Raw genomic sequence first — 20,101 nt, forward strand, 5'->3', positions numbered from 1 at the left:
CAATATGTTTCATCTGAGTATTTGTTATAGTCAAAACAATAATTAAATTAATTAAATAATTAATAATTAAAAAATTTCAGACTAATAAAAAAAGACAGAGAAAATTATACTAAAATTACTTTATTACAGCTGATTTCTGTTCAATATCCCTCTGCCAACACAATGGTAATTATAATACAAACAAAATAGTACATTTGATCCTATTTTTTTTATTTTATGAATCTTTTTACACAATTTATATCCACTTTTTAGTACTTTTCCATCTCTTATGTAGTATCTTCATAATCTCTGACATTCAATAACATGTTTCACCATCTATACATTTTAATACAGGTTAAATGAGTTGTAGTGGTAATGTTGTGCCAAAGAAGAATACTGACATCTTCAAAGAAATGCAATCTTTTTTTTTTTTTTTTTTTTTCCATAATTTGCCTGTCACCACGTCAAGCCTCTTTATATTGGCCACTAGACCAGAACCAACTGGTTTATGTTTCATACGTTTGATGCCATCAGCCCGATCGCAGGTATAACCATGGAGATGAAACTATGCAGTGGTGTCTGGGCTTGGCAACTCAGGTATGGCACAGTGTTTGACCAGAGGAAGGATCTCCATTTCCTGTTGCCGTTTCTCATTCAGTATCCCATATGCTTTCAGTCAGTAGGACAAAATTTGACATCAATGTTAAAGTAAAAAAATTATAATAATAAAATAAAATCCAGGTTTGTGTAGAGGTCTTATGAATGACAATTATCAACAACATCAGACTCCCTCACACAGAACATCGACTTAAAAGTGAACAAAACTGTGCATAAAACTTAAAAGTTGGCATTACATAAGTGAGGTTCGATTGGCCTGACATTCAAACTATTGGCCTTGGCTTTTGACTTAAGGTAAGATCCCAATAATCTTAAATACATTCCCCTTTTCTTTACTGAAATATTAACAAATCAGCAAAGACAATGAATATAACCTGCTGTGTTACAGTAGCTGAAGCTATTCACTTGGTGTTACAACGAAAACAAAGAAGGAAAGTGTTTGAGAGTTTTGGGACAAAACCTGAAGTGTGTAACATGTTGTACGCTTCCTAGGGAAGGCAGGGTATATACATTTGGAAAATAAAAATCCCACCTCTTAAAGAAAATATCCCAGCATTTTTGTGCCCTTAAACGTGACAGAAATCGATCACAGCATGACATTCAGAAGGAGCCAAAATCTGAGCGGTTGAGAAGCTAGTGGCTGTGAGTGAGTGGAATGGGGAGAAACTGTCCAAAACAAAACTAACCAAAACAAACAAACAAAAAAAAAGGCAGAGTAAAAAAGGACTCTGCAGTGATAAAGTTCAGAAATGTCCAGTTGACAAAATGAGTGGCATTTAAAGAAAATGACAGCAAAAAACATGCATATATAGCATTCTGAGTCAGTGTACACAAAACAAGAATATTTTCCATAAGCTATTTTCAGACAACTCGACACCATTTTCACTTTGAGAGCGAAAGGCTTTCTAATATCAGTGTAGTCTGTCAGTTAAATAATGTTAGTTTTAGAAATTCTTTTCTCGTAATGCAAGTTTAGTTCTTAAATGTTTTATCTCGTAAAAATATACACAATATCAACATTTAACTCCAGCTTTGTGATTCGTGGGAGGATATATCCTAATAATCTCTGGATCATTAACCTTAAAGGCCGTTTCAATATTGAAGTGTTTCAGATTCTCTATGTGGAAACTGGAAGCCGCTCTGCTGTAGGGAGACTATAGCACACAGAGGTTTAGGGGGCACTGGCTGACTCCAATGACTTTCCATTACCAGCAAACCAGAGAGAATAATGACAGGAAAAAGAAATGGTCCTTGAAGTTTTCTCATCTTTTACAGGAGGTAAAAACTGCTAGGGGGCACCAAAGGACTTTTTAAGTGCTTCTGCCACGTGTATTCATTTTGAAAACTGCTGATCTTACCGAGTGTCTGCTTAGTCCATGTTATATTTACATGCTACAAAGCCACAATGACAACATGTGCTTGATTCACTCACCATTGTTCTTCGGTACTGATGAGATGGTTTAGCATCGATTACTTAGCACCGTTTTGTGTTCTTAGTGTTGCTTAAGTGGGCTCTAAAAAAAACTGTAAGACAGTGTTGTAGTTTTCAGTTCTCATATTGTTAGTATTGCCAAGCCTGCTGTCATGGTCATGACAATTCGCTTACACAAACAGCCAGCGCATTATTCTCTCCTCAGTTTGGTTAATTTCTCTGATGATGATGAGAACAGAAAAGAGCAAAATATATCCATCATCAAACTGCTGCAGCAGCCTCACATCTTGTAAGCTGTAATTCATAATTATTTATTTGATGAAAAAGATGAAATATAAGAGATTTAGATACATATAGGTTGCTCCATACAAGACCTTGACTGCGGAAATAATTCCTAAAAATTACAACAAAGGTTTGTTGAACAATTTGTTTCCTCCACTCAACTACATACCGAACACTCATCCTCAGGGTGTGTTTCTTAAACAAAAATTTTTACATTATACATATGTAGCTGGATAAAGTGCTTTGAAAAGGCAGCAGTTTTAAAAGGCACTAATAAAATCAAGAGATCAATTCTAGGGTGTTTTTTTTTTTTTTTTTTTTTTTGAAAGGCAAAGGAGTCTACTCTTTCCTCACAATCCATCATGTGGAGCTACACGCCGACATTCTCCTTAAAGCAGCTGTCCACCTTAAAGCAGAGTACCAACACGTTTAACCTATTAGTCAGACCTCTAAATATAGTTACTGATATGAGAAAATAATTTGCCATTTTTCACGATTTTTTAAGACTTCAGTACAGCAAAATTACTGCATACATAGCGCAAATAAAAATTTGAGGGGGAAAAAAAAAAAAAAAACCTTGGGACTATTTTTTTGTCAGCTAAAAATGCCAGTGTATAACATAAAAAGAGGTTAAGAAAACACAATGAACTAAAATATTCTAGCATTAACCTGAAATTGCTGATGATATTTAAAACATTAAAATATAAACTTCTGACGAAGACTGATTCCTACTATCAAAGGTTGAAAAGGCACAATATTAGAGTTGTAGCTTAACTTTGAAGCCTGAAACAGTTAAGATTAGTTTATTTGGCTCTGGATTTGTAAAGTCTCATTTTGGCTGATGACCAGGAAACCAAGTGAAACCAAACTACTGAAGAATGACGGCACCTAATTGATCACAATGACCATTACAGCAGGCTGGCATCAGAACAGCAAAGCATCTTCAGTTGGAACTGCTGGGGTTTTAACCACCGTGTGAGGAAAGGCCAGCGTATGAATGAATATGAATCAGGGGATTTTCCTAAACAAAATTAGCTTACTGTGATCGCTTGACACTACATTTGTAAGGACATAGTTAACACATGTCAAAGGCTTTTTAACAGTGTTTCATGTGCAAAATGAGAGCAATGGCTGTGAATAGCACAAAATACATATTTATAAAAATGATTTCCATAGGAGAGCTGTAAATGAAAAAGGTGGGAGTATTCTGTGTTGACACTCAAAACATGTAAAAACAAATTAAAGGATCTGTATGTGTGCTGATAAACTGCTGTGAGGAGGGGCTGTGCCTCTTCCAGCCCTTTTGACCTGAGCAACATTTATTTCATCACACATCCACATCTGTACATGGGAATAACGGAGGGGAAATGTAACAGAGAGAGAGAGTCGTAGAGCGCAGCCATTACTCTGTCTCACTGTGTTTACTCGATTCTACATCCCCATGAGCCTATGTGTAGGAAAGGTGTGACCCGTTAGATATTTGAGAGGTGACACTTGTACTCCTGCTCATGCCCTGCTCGTTGCGCCCTCCAGAGGCTGTCCTCCTCATTGCTTGGGGGCTGTTCTGAACACCTCCGCTGCTTCGGGACATCAAGGATCCTGCTGATGGATGAACCCATGGCTGGGGACCCCCACCTCCCTGCATGCCTTGCCCCCAGCCTTGCTGCATAGGTGCCCCTCCCTGACTGGAGTGATAGTGGTGATGACTACCTTGGTGGCTCGCCCCTCCCCCTGAGCCGCCGCTGCCCCAGTGTGGCCCTTGGGAGCTCCCAGACTGGTGATGTTGCGGATGGTGACTCCACGTTCCTGGAGCCCCTGGAAAGCTATTGCTAAGGGCCTCTGGGGAGAGATTTGACAGCACCATGTTGCTGAAGCCAAGCCGCATGCTCTCTGAGTCAAAAGCCTCAATCTCTCGGGCTTGACGCTCCAGAAGGCTCCGGATTCGCTCCAAACGTTCATTCTGCAGAGACAACATCTCCTCCTCTATCTAGAAACCGGAGAAACAGAGGAAATAAACGGGTTCATATACACATATGAATGTATTCAATAGAGAGTTAGTTGCAGAGAGAACACACTGACTTTCTTCTTTACTGATAATGACATAACTGTTTTGCCATTATTAAGATAAACAGTAAAAATACAGTAAAACAGAGGACATGTAGGACAAATCATAACTTTTTAACATGCTTAATGAATAAGTTAATTTTTGGCTATACGAACTATTTTTTTTTGTACTGAAGTCAACATGTGGAATGCATTCAAAATATGGTGGGGGATCCTAGGCAGTCACCACTTAGCAGGACTGAGTGAGGACAACAACTTTGCAGAAGTATGTCATTTTGTAAATTTAGCAGCGAACTATCAGACATAACAGAATCAAGATCAAAGAAGATTGTGAAAACAGCTGATTTGATTGATTGATTTCATTAGGCACATAGAGATTTTCAATAACCTTAAAGCCATGAACTTAAGTACAAGTTGACATGTGACGGCATTTTTTTCACAATGTGGAGAGCTGGTGCACAAAGTGAAACTAGTGTATTTCAAAGTCTTTCAAGCAAGTTTATAACATTACAAGGAATAATGAATGATGTAGGACTTTAATGTCAGTATGAGATGTAATATATGACTGCAGACCAGAAAGGACAGGTGAAGGCTTATGAGACGTGTAACTGGCTTTTTAAAATTAATGACAGCCTCTCATAAATATATCATAACTATATAAGGAGTGAAGCCTTTGAAGAAAAGTTTGACAAAGAACTCAAAGAACCACAAAAGCTGCAATATTTGAAACAGAGCAGACAATGTTATTTTATAAACTCCGACAATGATTTCAGTCCTAGCATCCTTTCAAGCTCGGTCTTGGCAAGGCCATAATGATATCAAAGCCTTTTATTCAGACCCAAAAATGAGATGGGGAATTAGGGAATATTTGGTGCATCTGGGACAACCAGAGGCTGGTGCATTACTCATACAAAACACTGTCAGGGTGACTTACGTCCAAACACTCAAATAATGGATTGCAAGTGAGAGAAATAATGGAGGTGAGCAGTATTAAGTTCACTGGAGGAAAAACACTGTCCCCTGCCTATCACCAATGTGAATTTCTACTATCATGGAGTCCTGCTGGCCCCATGAACTGCTTAATGTTTGGGTCCATCTTTTTACTCACAGATTTATTTTTAGAGAGGGTAATTTTCTAGATCTACATGAATCCACGAATTTGAAAATTCAAATTAAACCTTAAAAGCTCTTAAAACAGGTAAATGTAATGATGCCCCTTCATTCTCTTTAAACTGATCAGGGAAAAAAACACTCTCTCTAAAACTATATTGCAAATATTTCAAACAACCCTTAAGAAATTGCCTGTCGAGATCAAAGAGGCACTTGGACACCAAGAACCACCAAGTTATTCAGGTTCACATTTTGAAATTACAATGACCGCTTCTGAACAGAGCAATGTAAATCTCCTTAAGTAAATAATTTATAGAGACCTTCTGTTCGAGTAGGGCCCTCCTGAGTGACACCCTCTGCTCCAGGTCCTTCCTCTCGCGGTCATGCTGGGCATCTGTCTGCATTTTGATCTTGCTCTGGTAGGCGTTGAGAAGCTCCAGCTCCTGCAGTAGCTGCATTCGTAGAACCTGGCACTGGGCCTCTTGAGCCTCATCCAGACGGAGCTGAGGGCAGAGAAAGGATCAGGACTCAAGGAACAAAACAGTGTGCAATCATAACCGTTTAGGTCCTCTGAAATCTTCATGACCAAACTGCACAACTTCCTGAGATTCCAACTTACCGCCTGAGTGGAGAGCATCTCATTAATGGAGTGGTCATACTGTTCTGCCAATATGGCAAGTTTGCGGTGCTGCTCCTGCTTCAGACGCTTCAGAACAGCCTTGTGATCTGACTTTGGTGTGCTCTCTAGTAGATGGTTCCTCAGTGCCTTATACTGCCGGGTCTGGATCTTACAGGTGTCCTGGAACTGCTTCTTGATCTGTAGCTCTTTGGACTGTAATATGGCAAGAGTGTGAGTATGGAATCAAATGACAAATTCTTCAGCTTTTCAAAACAAACATGAAACGCCGCTGACTTTGAACCCCATAACACCAATTAGGTCCCTGCAATTCTGTTAGTTTTTATTTGATCATGTTAACTGAGAGAGCAACTACCCTTATATTCAATGTGCCATTTCATTTTTCACAAAAATTCTTGTCAACATTTCTAGTGAACATGAGCCTGAAAACACTTAAAACACATCCTGCATTTTTACAACTGTATAAAAACACAGCATAGCAACTGTAATCTAAATCATTCCATATAAATACAACATAAGGCTGCATTTTAGTATTATTTATTACAGTTATGCAGTAAGTGCTACCCTTCAGAACTGAAGTGTACATGGGCTCTCACCTTAAGGCTCCTAGGCTGCTGGCGAACCTCCATACCGTGCTTCCGTCGGAGTTCCCTCTCCCTCCTCTTGTTGTACTCCTGCTGGTTGGTGAGCTCTGTCTGGTGCTGCAGGCGGATCAGCTCCCCCCTCATCTTTTGGATGGTGTTGAGCTGGCGAAACTCCAGCTCCTGCATGGACTCATGGTGCCGCAAAAGCATGGCATGCTCCAAGTCCTTCTGGGTCTGACGTTTGTTTAGCTCCTAATTGGGCAGACAAGACAAAGAGATTTTAATAAACCAAAAATAATACAGAAGAAAATATTAAAAGAGAAAAATCTGTTAATTACGGAAATACAAACAACTGTGAGCATAATTTAGGCAAACAGCAGAAATTAATACACTCCTGTGATCATACAGTCTGTGTTGGGGTACTGGACTGAAATTCATTTTTTTTTTTTCTGATCCTTTTCACAGGGTAAATATTCAGCAAAGGCAGAGAAATTCAGCTATCTAAGGCCATTAATTTTTAATATTTGTTAGACAAATGGTAGTTTTTGTCATCATCCCACTGAATAGATGAGCCATATTGAGACAAAGTAATTTCAAGCTGAATTAAGTCTCTTTTAGTCATAAACCTTTTACTTACTAGAGTTAATAATTTCTTTCACAAGAATTAGACTTAACCGTCAAATGCTCAGTCAAAGAGGGAGGGCGTAGCAGGGTTCCACCCCTTTTATACGTGTTGCTTGTGGATCATTCTAGCTGTGTGCAGGACACCACAGGTGGACAGGAATATTCACTTATTTGGGTTATTTATGGCAACAGGGATACTCAGAAGGAGCATGTAAACTTAAAGACTGGAGTATGACCAGCAGCAATAACACATTACAGTAAAAATGAACAATAGAACAAACAGAAAAATGTATTGAGTTCAACATTAATTTATAATACTCTAACAGAATGTGAGATAAATTTAGTCAGTGGTGTGATGATAGAATCAGAATCAGAAATAGTTTATTGATCCCCAAGGGGAAATTGGATAAATTGGGTAAAGCATAATTCAACTATTTTTAGTACACCTGTAGATGCCTGATAGCAATATACTTCCTGGTTAATTAATTTCTTTATATGTAAATATGCTGATTGTTAGCTCTTGTTGGTTTGTAACATGCCAGCTGACATTTACTAGGAGCATGGTTGCTATGGCTAGCACTTAGTAGAAGCATATTAGGAAGGATATGTATCTATTATGTGGGCTTGATAATTGTTTTTTTTTGTTGTTGTTGTTTTTGTAACATGTTATCTAACAGAGTCTATGGTAGTGGAATAATTTCTCTGGTTTTGTTCAGGGCATGCCTACAGGTATACTGATGGATTAGAATGTTATGTTGGCTTGTTAGCTTTTAGTAATCTGCAGCACCTGCCATATTAACTGTTAATAACATGGTAGCTCTAGAGAAAAAAAAAAGAGTCATTTAAGGCGAGGTCCAAATTTTACCTCATGATTAAGACATTCTGTGTAAAACATGGAAAACGATGACTATCTCTTATGACTTGGGGCAGGGGTTATATGGTATAGATATGCAGCTGGAGTGGGTAGTTCTTAGCTCTTGGTGCTGATATGAGTGAGCCGTTCCATACTAGAAGAGTCAGATGCAGCCTTAGCTTATTAAAGTTAATAGCCAAGTAGTGTTGAGTAATGTCTGGAACTACAGATAAACCCTAACTGTAGGTAGAAGGTAGTGTAGGTGACCTTAGCTGTATTTGGTGGTCAGAATGGGTGTGGTTCTGTTACACACAATGATGTCACAGGCCCAAATCAATAAAACGTGTGATGGAGTTGCCCACCTGACCTCCAGGGGCATGCCGACACTCACACACTCACCCTTGTAACATTTAAAAAGGTGGCTGGTGGTGCTGCCTGTCTGATGGTCTGATACAAACCCCGGGTCTTAGTAAAGGTCAACAGTCAACTGCCAAAAAAATTCTTCACAATTTCTTCTGACACATCCCCAAAGTGACACCTCACACATTTTGGTGAGCAGTCATTTCAAGAGTATTGCTGTGTCCTCTCAGTGACCTCGGTTGTCATGACAGTTGTCGACACTCATCAAAAAGGTCAGGGCCAAAGTTTTTGTGCATATATGCGTGATGCACTTTTGCAGGCATTGCACAAACTGCTCCGAGCAAACACTGAGAGAAAGCTAAAATGAACACTATTTCTTATTAAACAATAATCATCATTAATGGCCATAATCAGCACCAACATCTTCCAGCTTTTCAATGTGTGTACAAGTCTTGACTGGCAAAACCAATAAATCTATCAATCTCAAAGTAGTTCTTCAAAACATGTAAGACCCTTCAGTGCTACCATTTTTTAATACCTACCTCTGAGATGCTCTGCAGTGTAGTAACTGCAGGCTCTTACATCTCACAGGAGTGTAATGAATTCAGTTCAGCAGAAGGGTTATGCATACGAGGAACTCAAGATCCCACCTGGTCCCACACTAGCATATAAACCAAGCTAATGCTCTCTGACCACCACACATAGCAGGCAGGGACAGGTTAATTTGTTTTAACTATTATGCTTTACTGAAACTGGGAGGACTAGATAAATAAACAATTTCCAAACATGTTTTTAAGTTTAAAAAAACACAAAATGATAAGAATCAATAACTAGAAGTCTCTGTTGTGGCAAGACATAAGGGTTTTGATCAGAAATCTAAAATTTCATGAATTTCCAGCAAATATTAATAACAGATGTAGTGCCCACACACTTTTGCCACAAACTGAGCATAGCACACTGTGTAGGAGAAAAGAACTGACCTCTCGCACTAAATCTTGTTCAATGTTGTGGCGAGCAATCAGGATCCTCCTTTTGAACCTGCGGCACTCCAGTTCTAGGTACTGCCTCTGTCTGCGCTGCAGGTTGGCCTCCTCCTCTGCCTGGAAGTGCTGGAAGTTCTCCTTCTGCTTGGACAGCCACTCCTGCTTCTCCTTCTTAGGTGTTGACTGGTTTTCATTCAGCTCCTGAAGGGAGGATGACGTGGCAGGTCAACAGATGAAGCGACTTCTTATGTATTTGGGCTGCCACTAACGATTATTTTTATTGTAATTAACGAATTGATTGACAAAATGATCGAGTAATCGATTACAAATGTTACAAATAATAATTAAAAAAGTCCACAAGAAACAACCTCTACTTTGGTTTACAAGTGTGAGGGCAAAGAGGAGCTCTTTGGAGTTGGGGTATACAACTAAAGTGCAAGACTTTTTTACCAGAGCCCAAGTGAGATCTTAAAATTAAAAAACTGAACTATTCATGTTATAATAACAAAATAAATGCAAGCTGCAACCAGCCAGTGTTATTCATACTTGATAAACGATTAAAACACTTATTTGATTATCAAAATTCAAATCAGTTCATGTTCAGTTGTTAGCCTAATTGTTTAATCAACTAATTATTTCAGCACTATTACATATGCCTATTTGCTAGGCAGGCACAATTATTACAACACTGTGATTTTAACTAAATTCAAAACCCCATGGTACCACCGTACCAGAAACTGTCAAAACCCTTTCAGAGCTTACTGTATGGAGCAAGACTACAACTGAATCCCTTTACCTCTTTGAGTTGTTCCTTGCGAAGTTTGTACTCCCGTTTCTGAGATTCTAAGAAGCTGTTCAGCTCTTTCTTCTGCTGGCTCTGGATGTGCTGTTGGAATTTCTTCTCATCATTGGTAAACGTTTTTGCCTGATGGAGGAAAGCACGTTGTAAATCAGTGGGCTGTCGGCAAAAGCGTAGCCTGTATTTCTGTAAATGTTAAAGTGAACACATAAATAAGGAAAAGTGCAAGTGTACATCTTTCTCCATGGATGCCTGGTGCTTCTTGATGAGTTTCTCCATCTCCTGGGCAAAGCTATTCCTCTGGTTCTCCAGCTCCTTGTCCAGGCGGAGTCTGTGCTCATCCATCTCAGCCTTCAACTTGTTTTCCAGAGCCATCAGCTGTTTCTGGTGCTGTCGCCGCATGCGCTTGTAGCCTGAAATCTGCTCCCGCAACTCAGAATCCTGCTCATGCTCCTTCATCTGGCGGGTTACCTGTAAAGTGCAACACACATTGAGTGAGGGTGGGGTAAGAGGTAAAACTCACTATATACCAAATGACACAGGGAATATGTTTTGGACACATTTGAGGCATTTAGCTCGAAATTAGCTGGAAATTTTAAGCTGTTAAGTTACATTTTAAGGATCAAAGCCACAGAGCATAGAAAATATTCCTGTGACCACATGTCATGAGAGCAAAGGAGCAACAAGAGAAAAGGAGGAGGTTTTCGATTAATTCTCACCACTTCACACTGCAAACCGCATTTGGTTAAACACAAAACAATAACACTGATCTTACAAATATCCATACTGTTTTATAAAATAAAGTATGTGCTGATTTCCAGAGGAGAAACACGATTTGTCTCTACAGTAACCGTTCCCTTACCAGAGAGGCTGTGCGTATAGTGGCAAAGTGTTCGCGGTTGCGTTTTGGCCGTGGAGTGTGTGCAGGCGGAGACTGTGGCTCAGTTGGCCGTGTGTGAGGTTCAGAGTCTTCATGGTATGTCTCTTCCTCCTAAAGGGTGTGCCAAAAATGCAAAGACCGACATGTTAACGGCAGAACAAAATACTGCATATGAATCAGGTAAGCCAGTGATTTATATCGTATTTAATACAAGTTGAAGTTTATTTGCAGTCTCACAAGGCTTTAAACGCCCACAGTCAATAGAAAACAAAGTGACACTCCCTGACCATAACCCTCAAATAAGTTAATCAAATCCATATTTTTATATGCATTTTATATTCTTTATGATAAGACACAACTGCAAAGACGATTAGAGTCTCAGCTCATTCCAAAACTCACCGGTTTGAGGTGGATGACAGAGCTGTTGGACATGACCGTGTGGTCTCCCTCCATGTCCAGCTCACTCTTGTCGTCGCCAGCATCTGTTAGACTGTTAACAGAGCTGCTCTGGGAGCTGGCACTGATTGACATACTGGGGATGGACTGGTTGCTCCCAACACTGTTCACTGTGCCCGTCCTACCCACACTGTGCTCTGGCTCCTGCAGACACACACATGACAACAGCAAGGTGAAAACAAGACTCTCCTATGGCATTGTGCATGGTACAGAAAACCCAACCTCCCCAAATGGGAGAGGACAGAAATGCTGAAAGGAAGGAAAACAAGACAGCAGCAGCTGAACCAGTCAGATGACAGACCTCCTCCTCATCTTGTGCCTCAGTTGTGGGGCCATTGTGGGCCTCCTGAAAGAGGATCTTTTTCATTTTGCGATACTGTAGATTGTCCAGCTCCCGCACTGCATCCTTAGTCCGCAGGATCAGGTCCATTAGAACTGATTCTGGTCGCTCACGTTGTACAAATGCATGCTGGGAACAGGGACACAGAAAACATCTTTAATAACACAATGCAGAATTCTGGTATATCACTGGCTACAGGAATTTGAGGCTCCAACTAGTGATTACTTTCATTGTTGACTATTGCAGTGATTATATTTCTGTTTAATCATTTAGTCTATAGAATGTAAAAATTAAAAGATAATGAGAAATTCTCATCACCAGAGTAAACAGAGCCCAGACTGATGTCTTAAAATTGCTTCCTTAAGGCGAGTGTACACCATTTAAGCTGTAGTCTCCCATTTTTTCTTTTCTTTTTTCCTTTTCTCTCTTCAGATCAGGACCAAATAGTTAGAAAAAAACATTAGGTCATAATGCCATAACTCACAAGTTGTGAGATACCAAAAGCAGCAAAGCTTGAATTTGTTGTGAGAGGTCATACAGGCGGAAAATGAAAAATTATGCGGAGGGCAACTGAAGGTCGGCAGTAAGGTAAGAAAAATAAATACAGGCTAGGCTATATAATGCTGTGTGGCTCATGTGAAAGATGCACCTATTGTACTGCTGGCCTTTTGGCTTGCCTAAGGGTTTTGAGGCGCTGAGTGGAAAGCTCCTGCAGGCTACAGTGTGCTTACAAGTGGTAGCTTACGTAACTGGTTGCCTGCCTCAGTTATACATTACTGCTGTCAATGAACTGGTTTTTATTCGTCATGGCAGTAGGCCTAGTACTGCAATATGAAAAACACTGATGACAACAAGACAATGTTGTGTAATTATTTCGCTTGCTTGCTCTGTTTGCAGTGGTTGTGGTTGAATGGCATACAATGCAGCATCATTCACAGAGCCAATAAAGCATCATCGTATCATGAAGCCCCTCCACACCCCTGTAAAAATGGTTTTAGATCCATGTAGTCTTTGCTAATGTTCAATCGGCAGCCACAGTTGGACCACGTTAAATGAATTGAATTGGCATCCCTTGAGGAAACCATATAAAGTATGCTTGTCTGACCAGAAACCATAAAAAATAAACAACCAGCACTATGAGAACCTGCTCTTTGGTTAGAGCCATCAGTTTACCTTTCTGAATTCTCACCTTTAACAGCTCCTCAGAGTTGGGTCTGTCCTGGGGAAATTTCTGAAGGCAAGAATCTACAAAGTTTCGGAAATAATCCGTCCTAAAATGGGTGATAAAATGTGGAATTAAAAAAAATTAAAACTGCATTGCTTTTTAATCATGAAACAATAAACAAGCTTTTTCAGAGTTAACTGTGCCAACTCACCACTCGCTAGACTGCAGTGTTGGGCTCTCATTCTGCGCTATATGGTATAAGGCACTCATCGCATTCATGTTGAACAGTGGAGGCTTCCTCTCAGCTGTGAACAAAGAGACCGGTCACATGAGGGAGTCCGATTTATTTGCAATGTGTAACAGACGAGTGAAATTAAGAGAAGCACGATAAACATCAACAATATGCCATTAACTTAATTAGTGAGTTTAAACAGAGAGCTGAACAAGTCCATGTGGAGCAGGAACTTTACCTAATTCGATGCAGGTTATTCCCAAAGACCAAATGTCCACCTTTCCATCATACTGACCCTCATCCATAGCTAAGATCACCTCTGGGGCCATCCTAAGAAAAGATGCATATTTAGTAGAGTAAAGCAGATGCAAAGTACTCTTAAACAAAATGTCTGCAAAAATGTTTGAAAAGGTGAAGTTAATATGCAAATTTTGCAATATACCAATATGGCGTCCCCACAAAGGAGTTGGCAGGAGAGGCAATGGAGGCAGAACCAAAATCTGCAAGTTTCACCTGTCCAGGCTCTGTCAGCAGGATGTTCCCCGCCTTGATATCTCTGTTGAACACACAAGGGGAGGAGATCACAACTCCACTCAGTAGTCACACCGCCCGAGGGCATACCGTAAGTACTTGGTGCCCAGCACGCTCCCAAACGCTAACATACTCACCGGTGAATCATGTTATGAGAGTGCAGATAAGCTAACCCTTGAAGAGCACCATGGGTAATTGCAGCAATTTCCACTTCTTGCAGAGGTTTCTTGTGAACTGGAGGGGATACATTCACCGACAGTGAATTGAAAAAACATTGCACATCATGAGAAAGTCACAAGAACAAACTTCAAAAGAGAGACTACTTGCTTAGCATTAGTCACAAAGATCATAAGTTCAAAAAGGATCTCAACTCACCTTCTAACAAATCTGAAGCAGAGCCTAAACAATACTCCATCACCAGCTGTGATGAAAAAAAAAGGAGAGTTCAGGCTACATTTGTTTTATCTCCTCTTCATCAATCAAGTGTCACCAAATTACAGCTGGCACTGACATCACCATTGGTGCTGACACGTTCAATCTTACCCAGGCAGTGTGCTCTCGGAGGTAACATCCTTTGTACTCTATGCTGTTTGGGTGTTGTATTCTCTGCAGGAATTTCACTTCCTTAATTATGTCTTGCCATTTCTAAGAACATGTTAAAAAGAAGATAAAATAAGTCATCACTGTACAGTAAACATAAGACAAAATGGGTAGACATGAACCAACAACTATGGGAGGTTTTCCAAGATAGCTTTTAGGGTTACTTTCTGTCTATGTATGCAGTGATACAACTTTATCACTTTATCATTTGAGCAAGCTAATCAAGTCCTTTACAGCTGTAAAAGGGGCAACCGTTTTGTATTCAAAATAACCGCCACAGTTTCCTCAGTGCAAAAGTGAAAAAATAACTAATAAAATCAACAATCATACCTCGTTAGATTGCTTTCCACTATATGACATCTTCTTGATGGCCACCACCTCATTTGTGCGCACATCCCGTGCCTGAATGATGAGCACACAAAACATTAGTGTGATTTCTCATGCCTTTGTTTACAACTTCACTAACAACACAGACAAATTCTGGTCAGTGACTTAAGCTAATTGGGCTGCACAGTGGTTGTGGCAGCGCCAGTTTTTAGTAATTCCTATTTTGCAAAATGTATGTACCAGCAATATAATTGTTTGTTTTCCGCACAGCTACCAGTTATTTTGTTCAACTCCTGAGCCTGTAAATCAGGTACTGGCAACCATGTCATGGAGTGCAGAAAGTATGTAAGTTTTCATTCCAACCAAACCACTGATAAGTTCCTCCTCTTTGGCTCAAGGTGTGCTCACTGGTGAAATTACTTGGTGTTGTCTTTGACTGGAATGAAGACCTGCATAGTCTTGACAGTACTTGGCACATGGTTGCCTGGCCTTGCTTTATATCTGAAAATGATTCATGAGGAAAGGAATTGGTCTCCTAACCTAAACCCATGTTTTAACACATACAAAAACTTGTCAGTGCCAGAGTCAAAAACTTAAACAGAAGAGTGTGGTTCATACGAAAGAAGCATATTGCTACCAGAGAAATACTGTCGATGATCAACTGCATATTTGAAACTATCTATCAAAGCTTCAGGCTCATAGGGCAAAGAAAGTGAGAAAGTGTCCCCAAAAAAGCACTTATGTAAGCCAATAATCATTCTGAAATGCTCTGTTTTTTTGTGAAAATGCTGTCCAGTTAGCTGAATCCTGGGGGGAAAAAAAAGATTCATCAAGATCTTCTCGCTGACATTCATGTCTCTAAAATGTCTACTCACCATGAGGTCATGGACAAATGAGCATAGCCCTTAATCTGTGGTTTATATTCTGTAAACCCTTGACAACTGGCAAGGATGTGATGTAACAAGCTTCCTTTGGACCATTTTATTACAAATGGTGGCACAAAAAACACTAAATTTCACTTTTCACACATAAACCTGGACCTGTGCGTTTTGTGTTTAATTCTGCTATTTTTTTTTATTATTGGCATTGAAGCTGACAGTTTTACAAATTTTACACTTTAATAATTACACTTAAATGGTTATTATATAAAGTAATATATAAAGCAAGTGGTGGGAAAGGGCTAAAAACTGGCTTGCAATGTTTATGTTCAACAAATTCAAAACTGGCTTGCAAGATCCATGTCACACCCCTAATAAACAGGAACCAAGTTTGGTCTTGTTCTCATGCAGTCATCACAACTGTGCCATGATTAAAACCATATATTAACTTTTGCAACCAAGAAGACCTTCCCTTGCCACTTTGGAAGATGATCATGAAACTCAACCCAGACAATGTGAAATCTACTCACCAAGGTCAAGAGAACAAGTTCAACTTCTATCCCTCATTAAATTATGCTCAAAAGGAACTGTTTTGCAAACATGGGAGTAGGCCATAGCATGATGTTGTGAAACACTCACAAAATAGACAGCACCGAAGCTGCCATGTCCAATCTCACGCAGATCTGTGAAGAGCTTTTCTGGGTCCTCCTTGAAGAAGAGCTCAGCGATTTCGGGGTCCTTCAGGCTCCCCGCCCGACTGGTGTTGGGCATAATGAGGGGGGGCAATGCCGCTGCCGCCAGGAACTATCTGGATCTGCGACAGCGACCTGACAGCCCCCACCGATGGCTCATCTGCAGGACAGTGGCTTCATATGTGTTCAGAGCTGAGGGTGAAAAGACAGGGGAAACTGAGTACATCAAATATAAATACACTAAACAGTGGGGTGATTAACACAAAACAAAACACAAGGAATATCCTATTCCCTAAAAACCCCAAAATTGAATAGGACTTAGACTGTATACTAATGCAAAATACTGCTGAATTCTTTCAACATTAACAGCAACCTTCTTCACAAAACACATATTTCAAGTATTGTTCCAATTTGCTAGTCTCAGCAAACTGACATATCTAGCATGACAGAGCAAATAATCAGAATATGCATTTAAGTGCACCTAAAACACCCATGTAGCAATGTGACGCTCAGTGGAGATAGGTTTTCGCTGTAATGTATTATATTTCATCTGACAAAATAAACAACCGTCCCATCTTTGACTAACAAGTCCTTCTGTGACAATTTGAGGCTAAATAGCCGACTGAAAACTCATTCTCTAAAATTGCAGCCCTCCGACAGCCACAGCAGACCTTCATGACAGGAGCGAGACGAGGCTGAGCAATACATTAACACAACAGTGATGTCAGGTAGAGATGTGGAGAGCGGCCAGTTGGAAATCCTAAGGTAGGAAGAGATAAGTCTCCTGTTTCCATAGTAACAGCAACTACAGTTAAAAAAAAAAAAAAGAGAGAAAAACATCAGTGGGCTGTGTCCAAACTCCCCCTCCCTCACATCATCAGTGAAGGGTATGCAGACAGACAGATGTAAGGATGCAACAAATTGTTTTGCAGCTGACTACCTTCTGCTCGAACAAAGAAACCAACAGAACAAACAACTGAGTGACGGTGAGACGACGTGAGTTATGCCAAACGGAAAACAAAGCATTCCAGTGACAGCACTACTTGTTAAACCTGTACGGACTTGGTAAACACATGCACTCAGACTTCCCAAACACAACATCCCTATAGCCGCAATATAAGTAGTTAAAATTAAAACCAAATATAGCACAGGACTGAAGATAACCTAAGCTGTCAATCCACTGTCAAGATAAAACTTTGAATTAGTTGGTGAGTCTTGAATATTATGTCATATTGGGTCTTATTACTGTAATGGAGAGATCACTAGGGGAAGTTTACTAAGCCCATGCAGCTCAGATGATCAGCTGCAAACAGATGCAGGGTTGACGCCAGAGTCACAAGACTTCTCCTCTCCCAGCCTGGGAGGAACAGCCCCCAGTCCCAGACGTCTTTTGTCCCACAACAACACTGGACAGCTAACTAGTCCACACAGATGCAGCCACAGCCCTGAAATAAAGCCTCATTACCATGTCGGACTGTGCCTCTTTATTGCCATTGTTCTTTACTACATTGTCGTTCATGAATGAGCTTTGTTGTCATATCTCATGATGTCATTTTCAACTGCAAGCACGTGCGTGTAAAAGCGAGCAATGATAACTGACACCTTCATAAAGTACTTTTGCATGGCAATCAGGACACACACACACACACACACACAAGAATGCAACTGGACAGGACAACAAAGCTGGAGGGCTGGAATTCCCAACATATGCTCTCACTGCACTGCATTTCGCAGCATTTCCTGTTCGCGCAACTTTAGGGAGGTAGGAATGGGGCCTGATGAGTAATCAGACTGATACTATCTGTCTTCTTTGACACAGACACCGTGGCACAGCATTTTGAATGTGCTCCAACACGAGCATATCGATCTCACACGCATTAAACAATTACACAATTCAACACACTGTCAAAGTCTGACCAACAAAATAACATTGGGACTATAAACAAACATAACAATGAGGTTTATGAACATAAAATACAATGTATATGAAGAGCTACATTATCTTTAGAGAAATCCAGCCACCATTTTATGTTGATTTGGTGATAAATACATAATACAAGCCTATACACAGAAACAATCAAACAGGTAGGACAATCACCAGCAGTGTCAACCAACAATGAGTCTTTAGATCTCCCTTTGCCACCCATGTAAAATAATAAAAACAACACCTCATAACTCTAAACAAATGTATGCCTAACATGTACTGGGCAAGATGACACTGTTCATGAAGTAAAGTGGCACCTGGAGCTACGCTGCCATGGACTGTCAGGAGGGAGAGACAGACTCTGGTAAAGAGCATCATGTCCTAAACATTAAAACCTATGATTATGGGATTCTATGAGTTTATTTGTCTAAAGTGGAACTGAAGTATCACATTTGGATTGAGGAAATAACCCAAGTTTGGACTATTAGGGTGTGTTATTTATGAGGCTAGCTAGCTCACCAAAGAGGAGTTGCTACTCCACTAAACAGAGGACTTGGTAGCATTGGCTGAAAGTTACCGGTTCACAAAAGCTGTCTCCCAAGATAGTCAAACTAACAAAGTGTAAAGAGTGATCCCAACATAATCTAAAACACACACACACACACACACACGGGCGTGTACACACAAACACACAAGTCAAAGGCTCTAGCAGCTCCCAACTAGCTATGCTAACGTTGGCTGTGTGTAGTTAGCCTCGGTAAACTTAGCTAAGCTACATGTCACACGGCAATATAACAACATCAAAGTGTCCTGTGATATATGTGCGGCGTGTCGACTAGGTCAAAAGTTGAGGTTTTTTTTTTTGTTTGTTTTGTTTTTTTTAATAAACGAGGTGTAGTTCTACTGGCGTTAGCGGCCACCTTGCGAAATACCAGCAACACAAGCTAATCTGGTGTGAGCTAGCTTAGCCACTTAGCTTGAAACTCACCCTTCACTGACAGGCCAGCCTTCAGCGGAGAATCACACAATGTCGTGTAAGCTAATTCAAACAATTTGGGATGAGAAAAAGTGTCGGCCGCGTATCTCGCCCGATGCAATACGTAAACTGCACTAAATCCTCATGGTTCTCAAAGTTGTCAATCGATTATTGGACACGGATTTCCAAATGATTACAGGTTAAAATCCCCACCCTTGAAGTAACGGTGGTGCCAGAATCGTCGGATCCCACTCCCAGGCAGGTCCAAAGATGGCTGCCGAGCCTTCCACCGCCTCCCTTCGTGAAAACACGTCGGGGAGAATGTGAGGGAAGTTCAAACACCCGCAAAACACCCATAAACAAACTCAGCCACTACCCGCGATGTCGTTGGAAAACAGCGAGAATACCTCTGCTTTACCCTGGCCCGCTAGCGTCTTTAATACTCGGCTATGTTTATACTGTGGCTCTGCTTCGCTGTCCGTCTTCCTTCTGCAGAGCGCAGACGCCAGTTCCGCCCCAGCCTGTCGCAGTAAAACTCCCTGGGACCCACACACACACACACACACACACACACACACACACACACACACACACACACACACACACACACACACTAGAGGTGGAGACACACCGCAGCTTCTCTAAAGGAAAAAAAAAAAAAAAAAAATCACTCAAAACATTCATATTTTCAGGATTGTAATGGAAGGTAGACACATGAAGTCAGAAGGTCTCATAGTTTCACACTAACTCTGAACCTCGGTCGGAGCGTGTGTTC

General features: G+C 40.5%; 1 protein-coding gene across 3 annotated transcripts; it reads right to left on the reverse strand.

The window, feature by feature from the left end:
• Window positions 1–285: 285 nt before the first annotated feature.
• taok1a (TAO kinase 1a) lies at window positions 286–19,821 on the reverse strand. Of its 3 annotated transcripts, none has more exons than XM_030066486.1 (20): window positions 19,540–19,821; window positions 16,374–16,618; window positions 14,860–14,931; window positions 14,473–14,574; window positions 14,305–14,350; window positions 14,067–14,163; window positions 13,841–13,954; window positions 13,637–13,728; window positions 13,378–13,471; window positions 13,191–13,272; window positions 11,963–12,130; window positions 11,605–11,805; window positions 11,188–11,316; window positions 10,560–10,796; window positions 10,323–10,451; window positions 9,524–9,727; window positions 6,719–6,958; window positions 6,105–6,317; window positions 5,806–5,988; window positions 286–4,298 (listed from the first exon to the last, which is right to left on the reverse strand). In XM_030066486.1, exons 2-20 carry the CDS (start codon window positions 16,503–16,505, stop codon window positions 3,759–3,761), a joined length of 3,075 nt encoding a protein of 1,024 aa, XP_029922346.1. In that variant the 5' UTR covers window positions 16,506–16,618; window positions 19,540–19,821; the 3' UTR covers window positions 286–3,758. The 3 variants fall into 3 exon arrangements, with proteins under 3 accessions (XP_029922346.1, XP_029922345.1, XP_029922347.1); XM_030066485.1 differs by having other exon boundaries at window positions 19,339–19,821; XM_030066487.1 differs by having other exon boundaries at window positions 19,734–19,796.
• Between the last annotated feature and the right edge of the window lie 280 nt (window positions 19,822–20,101).

The sequence above is a fragment of the Myripristis murdjan genome, chromosome 13, assembly GCF_902150065.1.
Source record: "Myripristis murdjan chromosome 13, fMyrMur1.1, whole genome shotgun sequence".
NCBI lineage: Eukaryota > Metazoa > Chordata > Actinopteri > Holocentriformes > Holocentridae > Myripristis > Myripristis murdjan.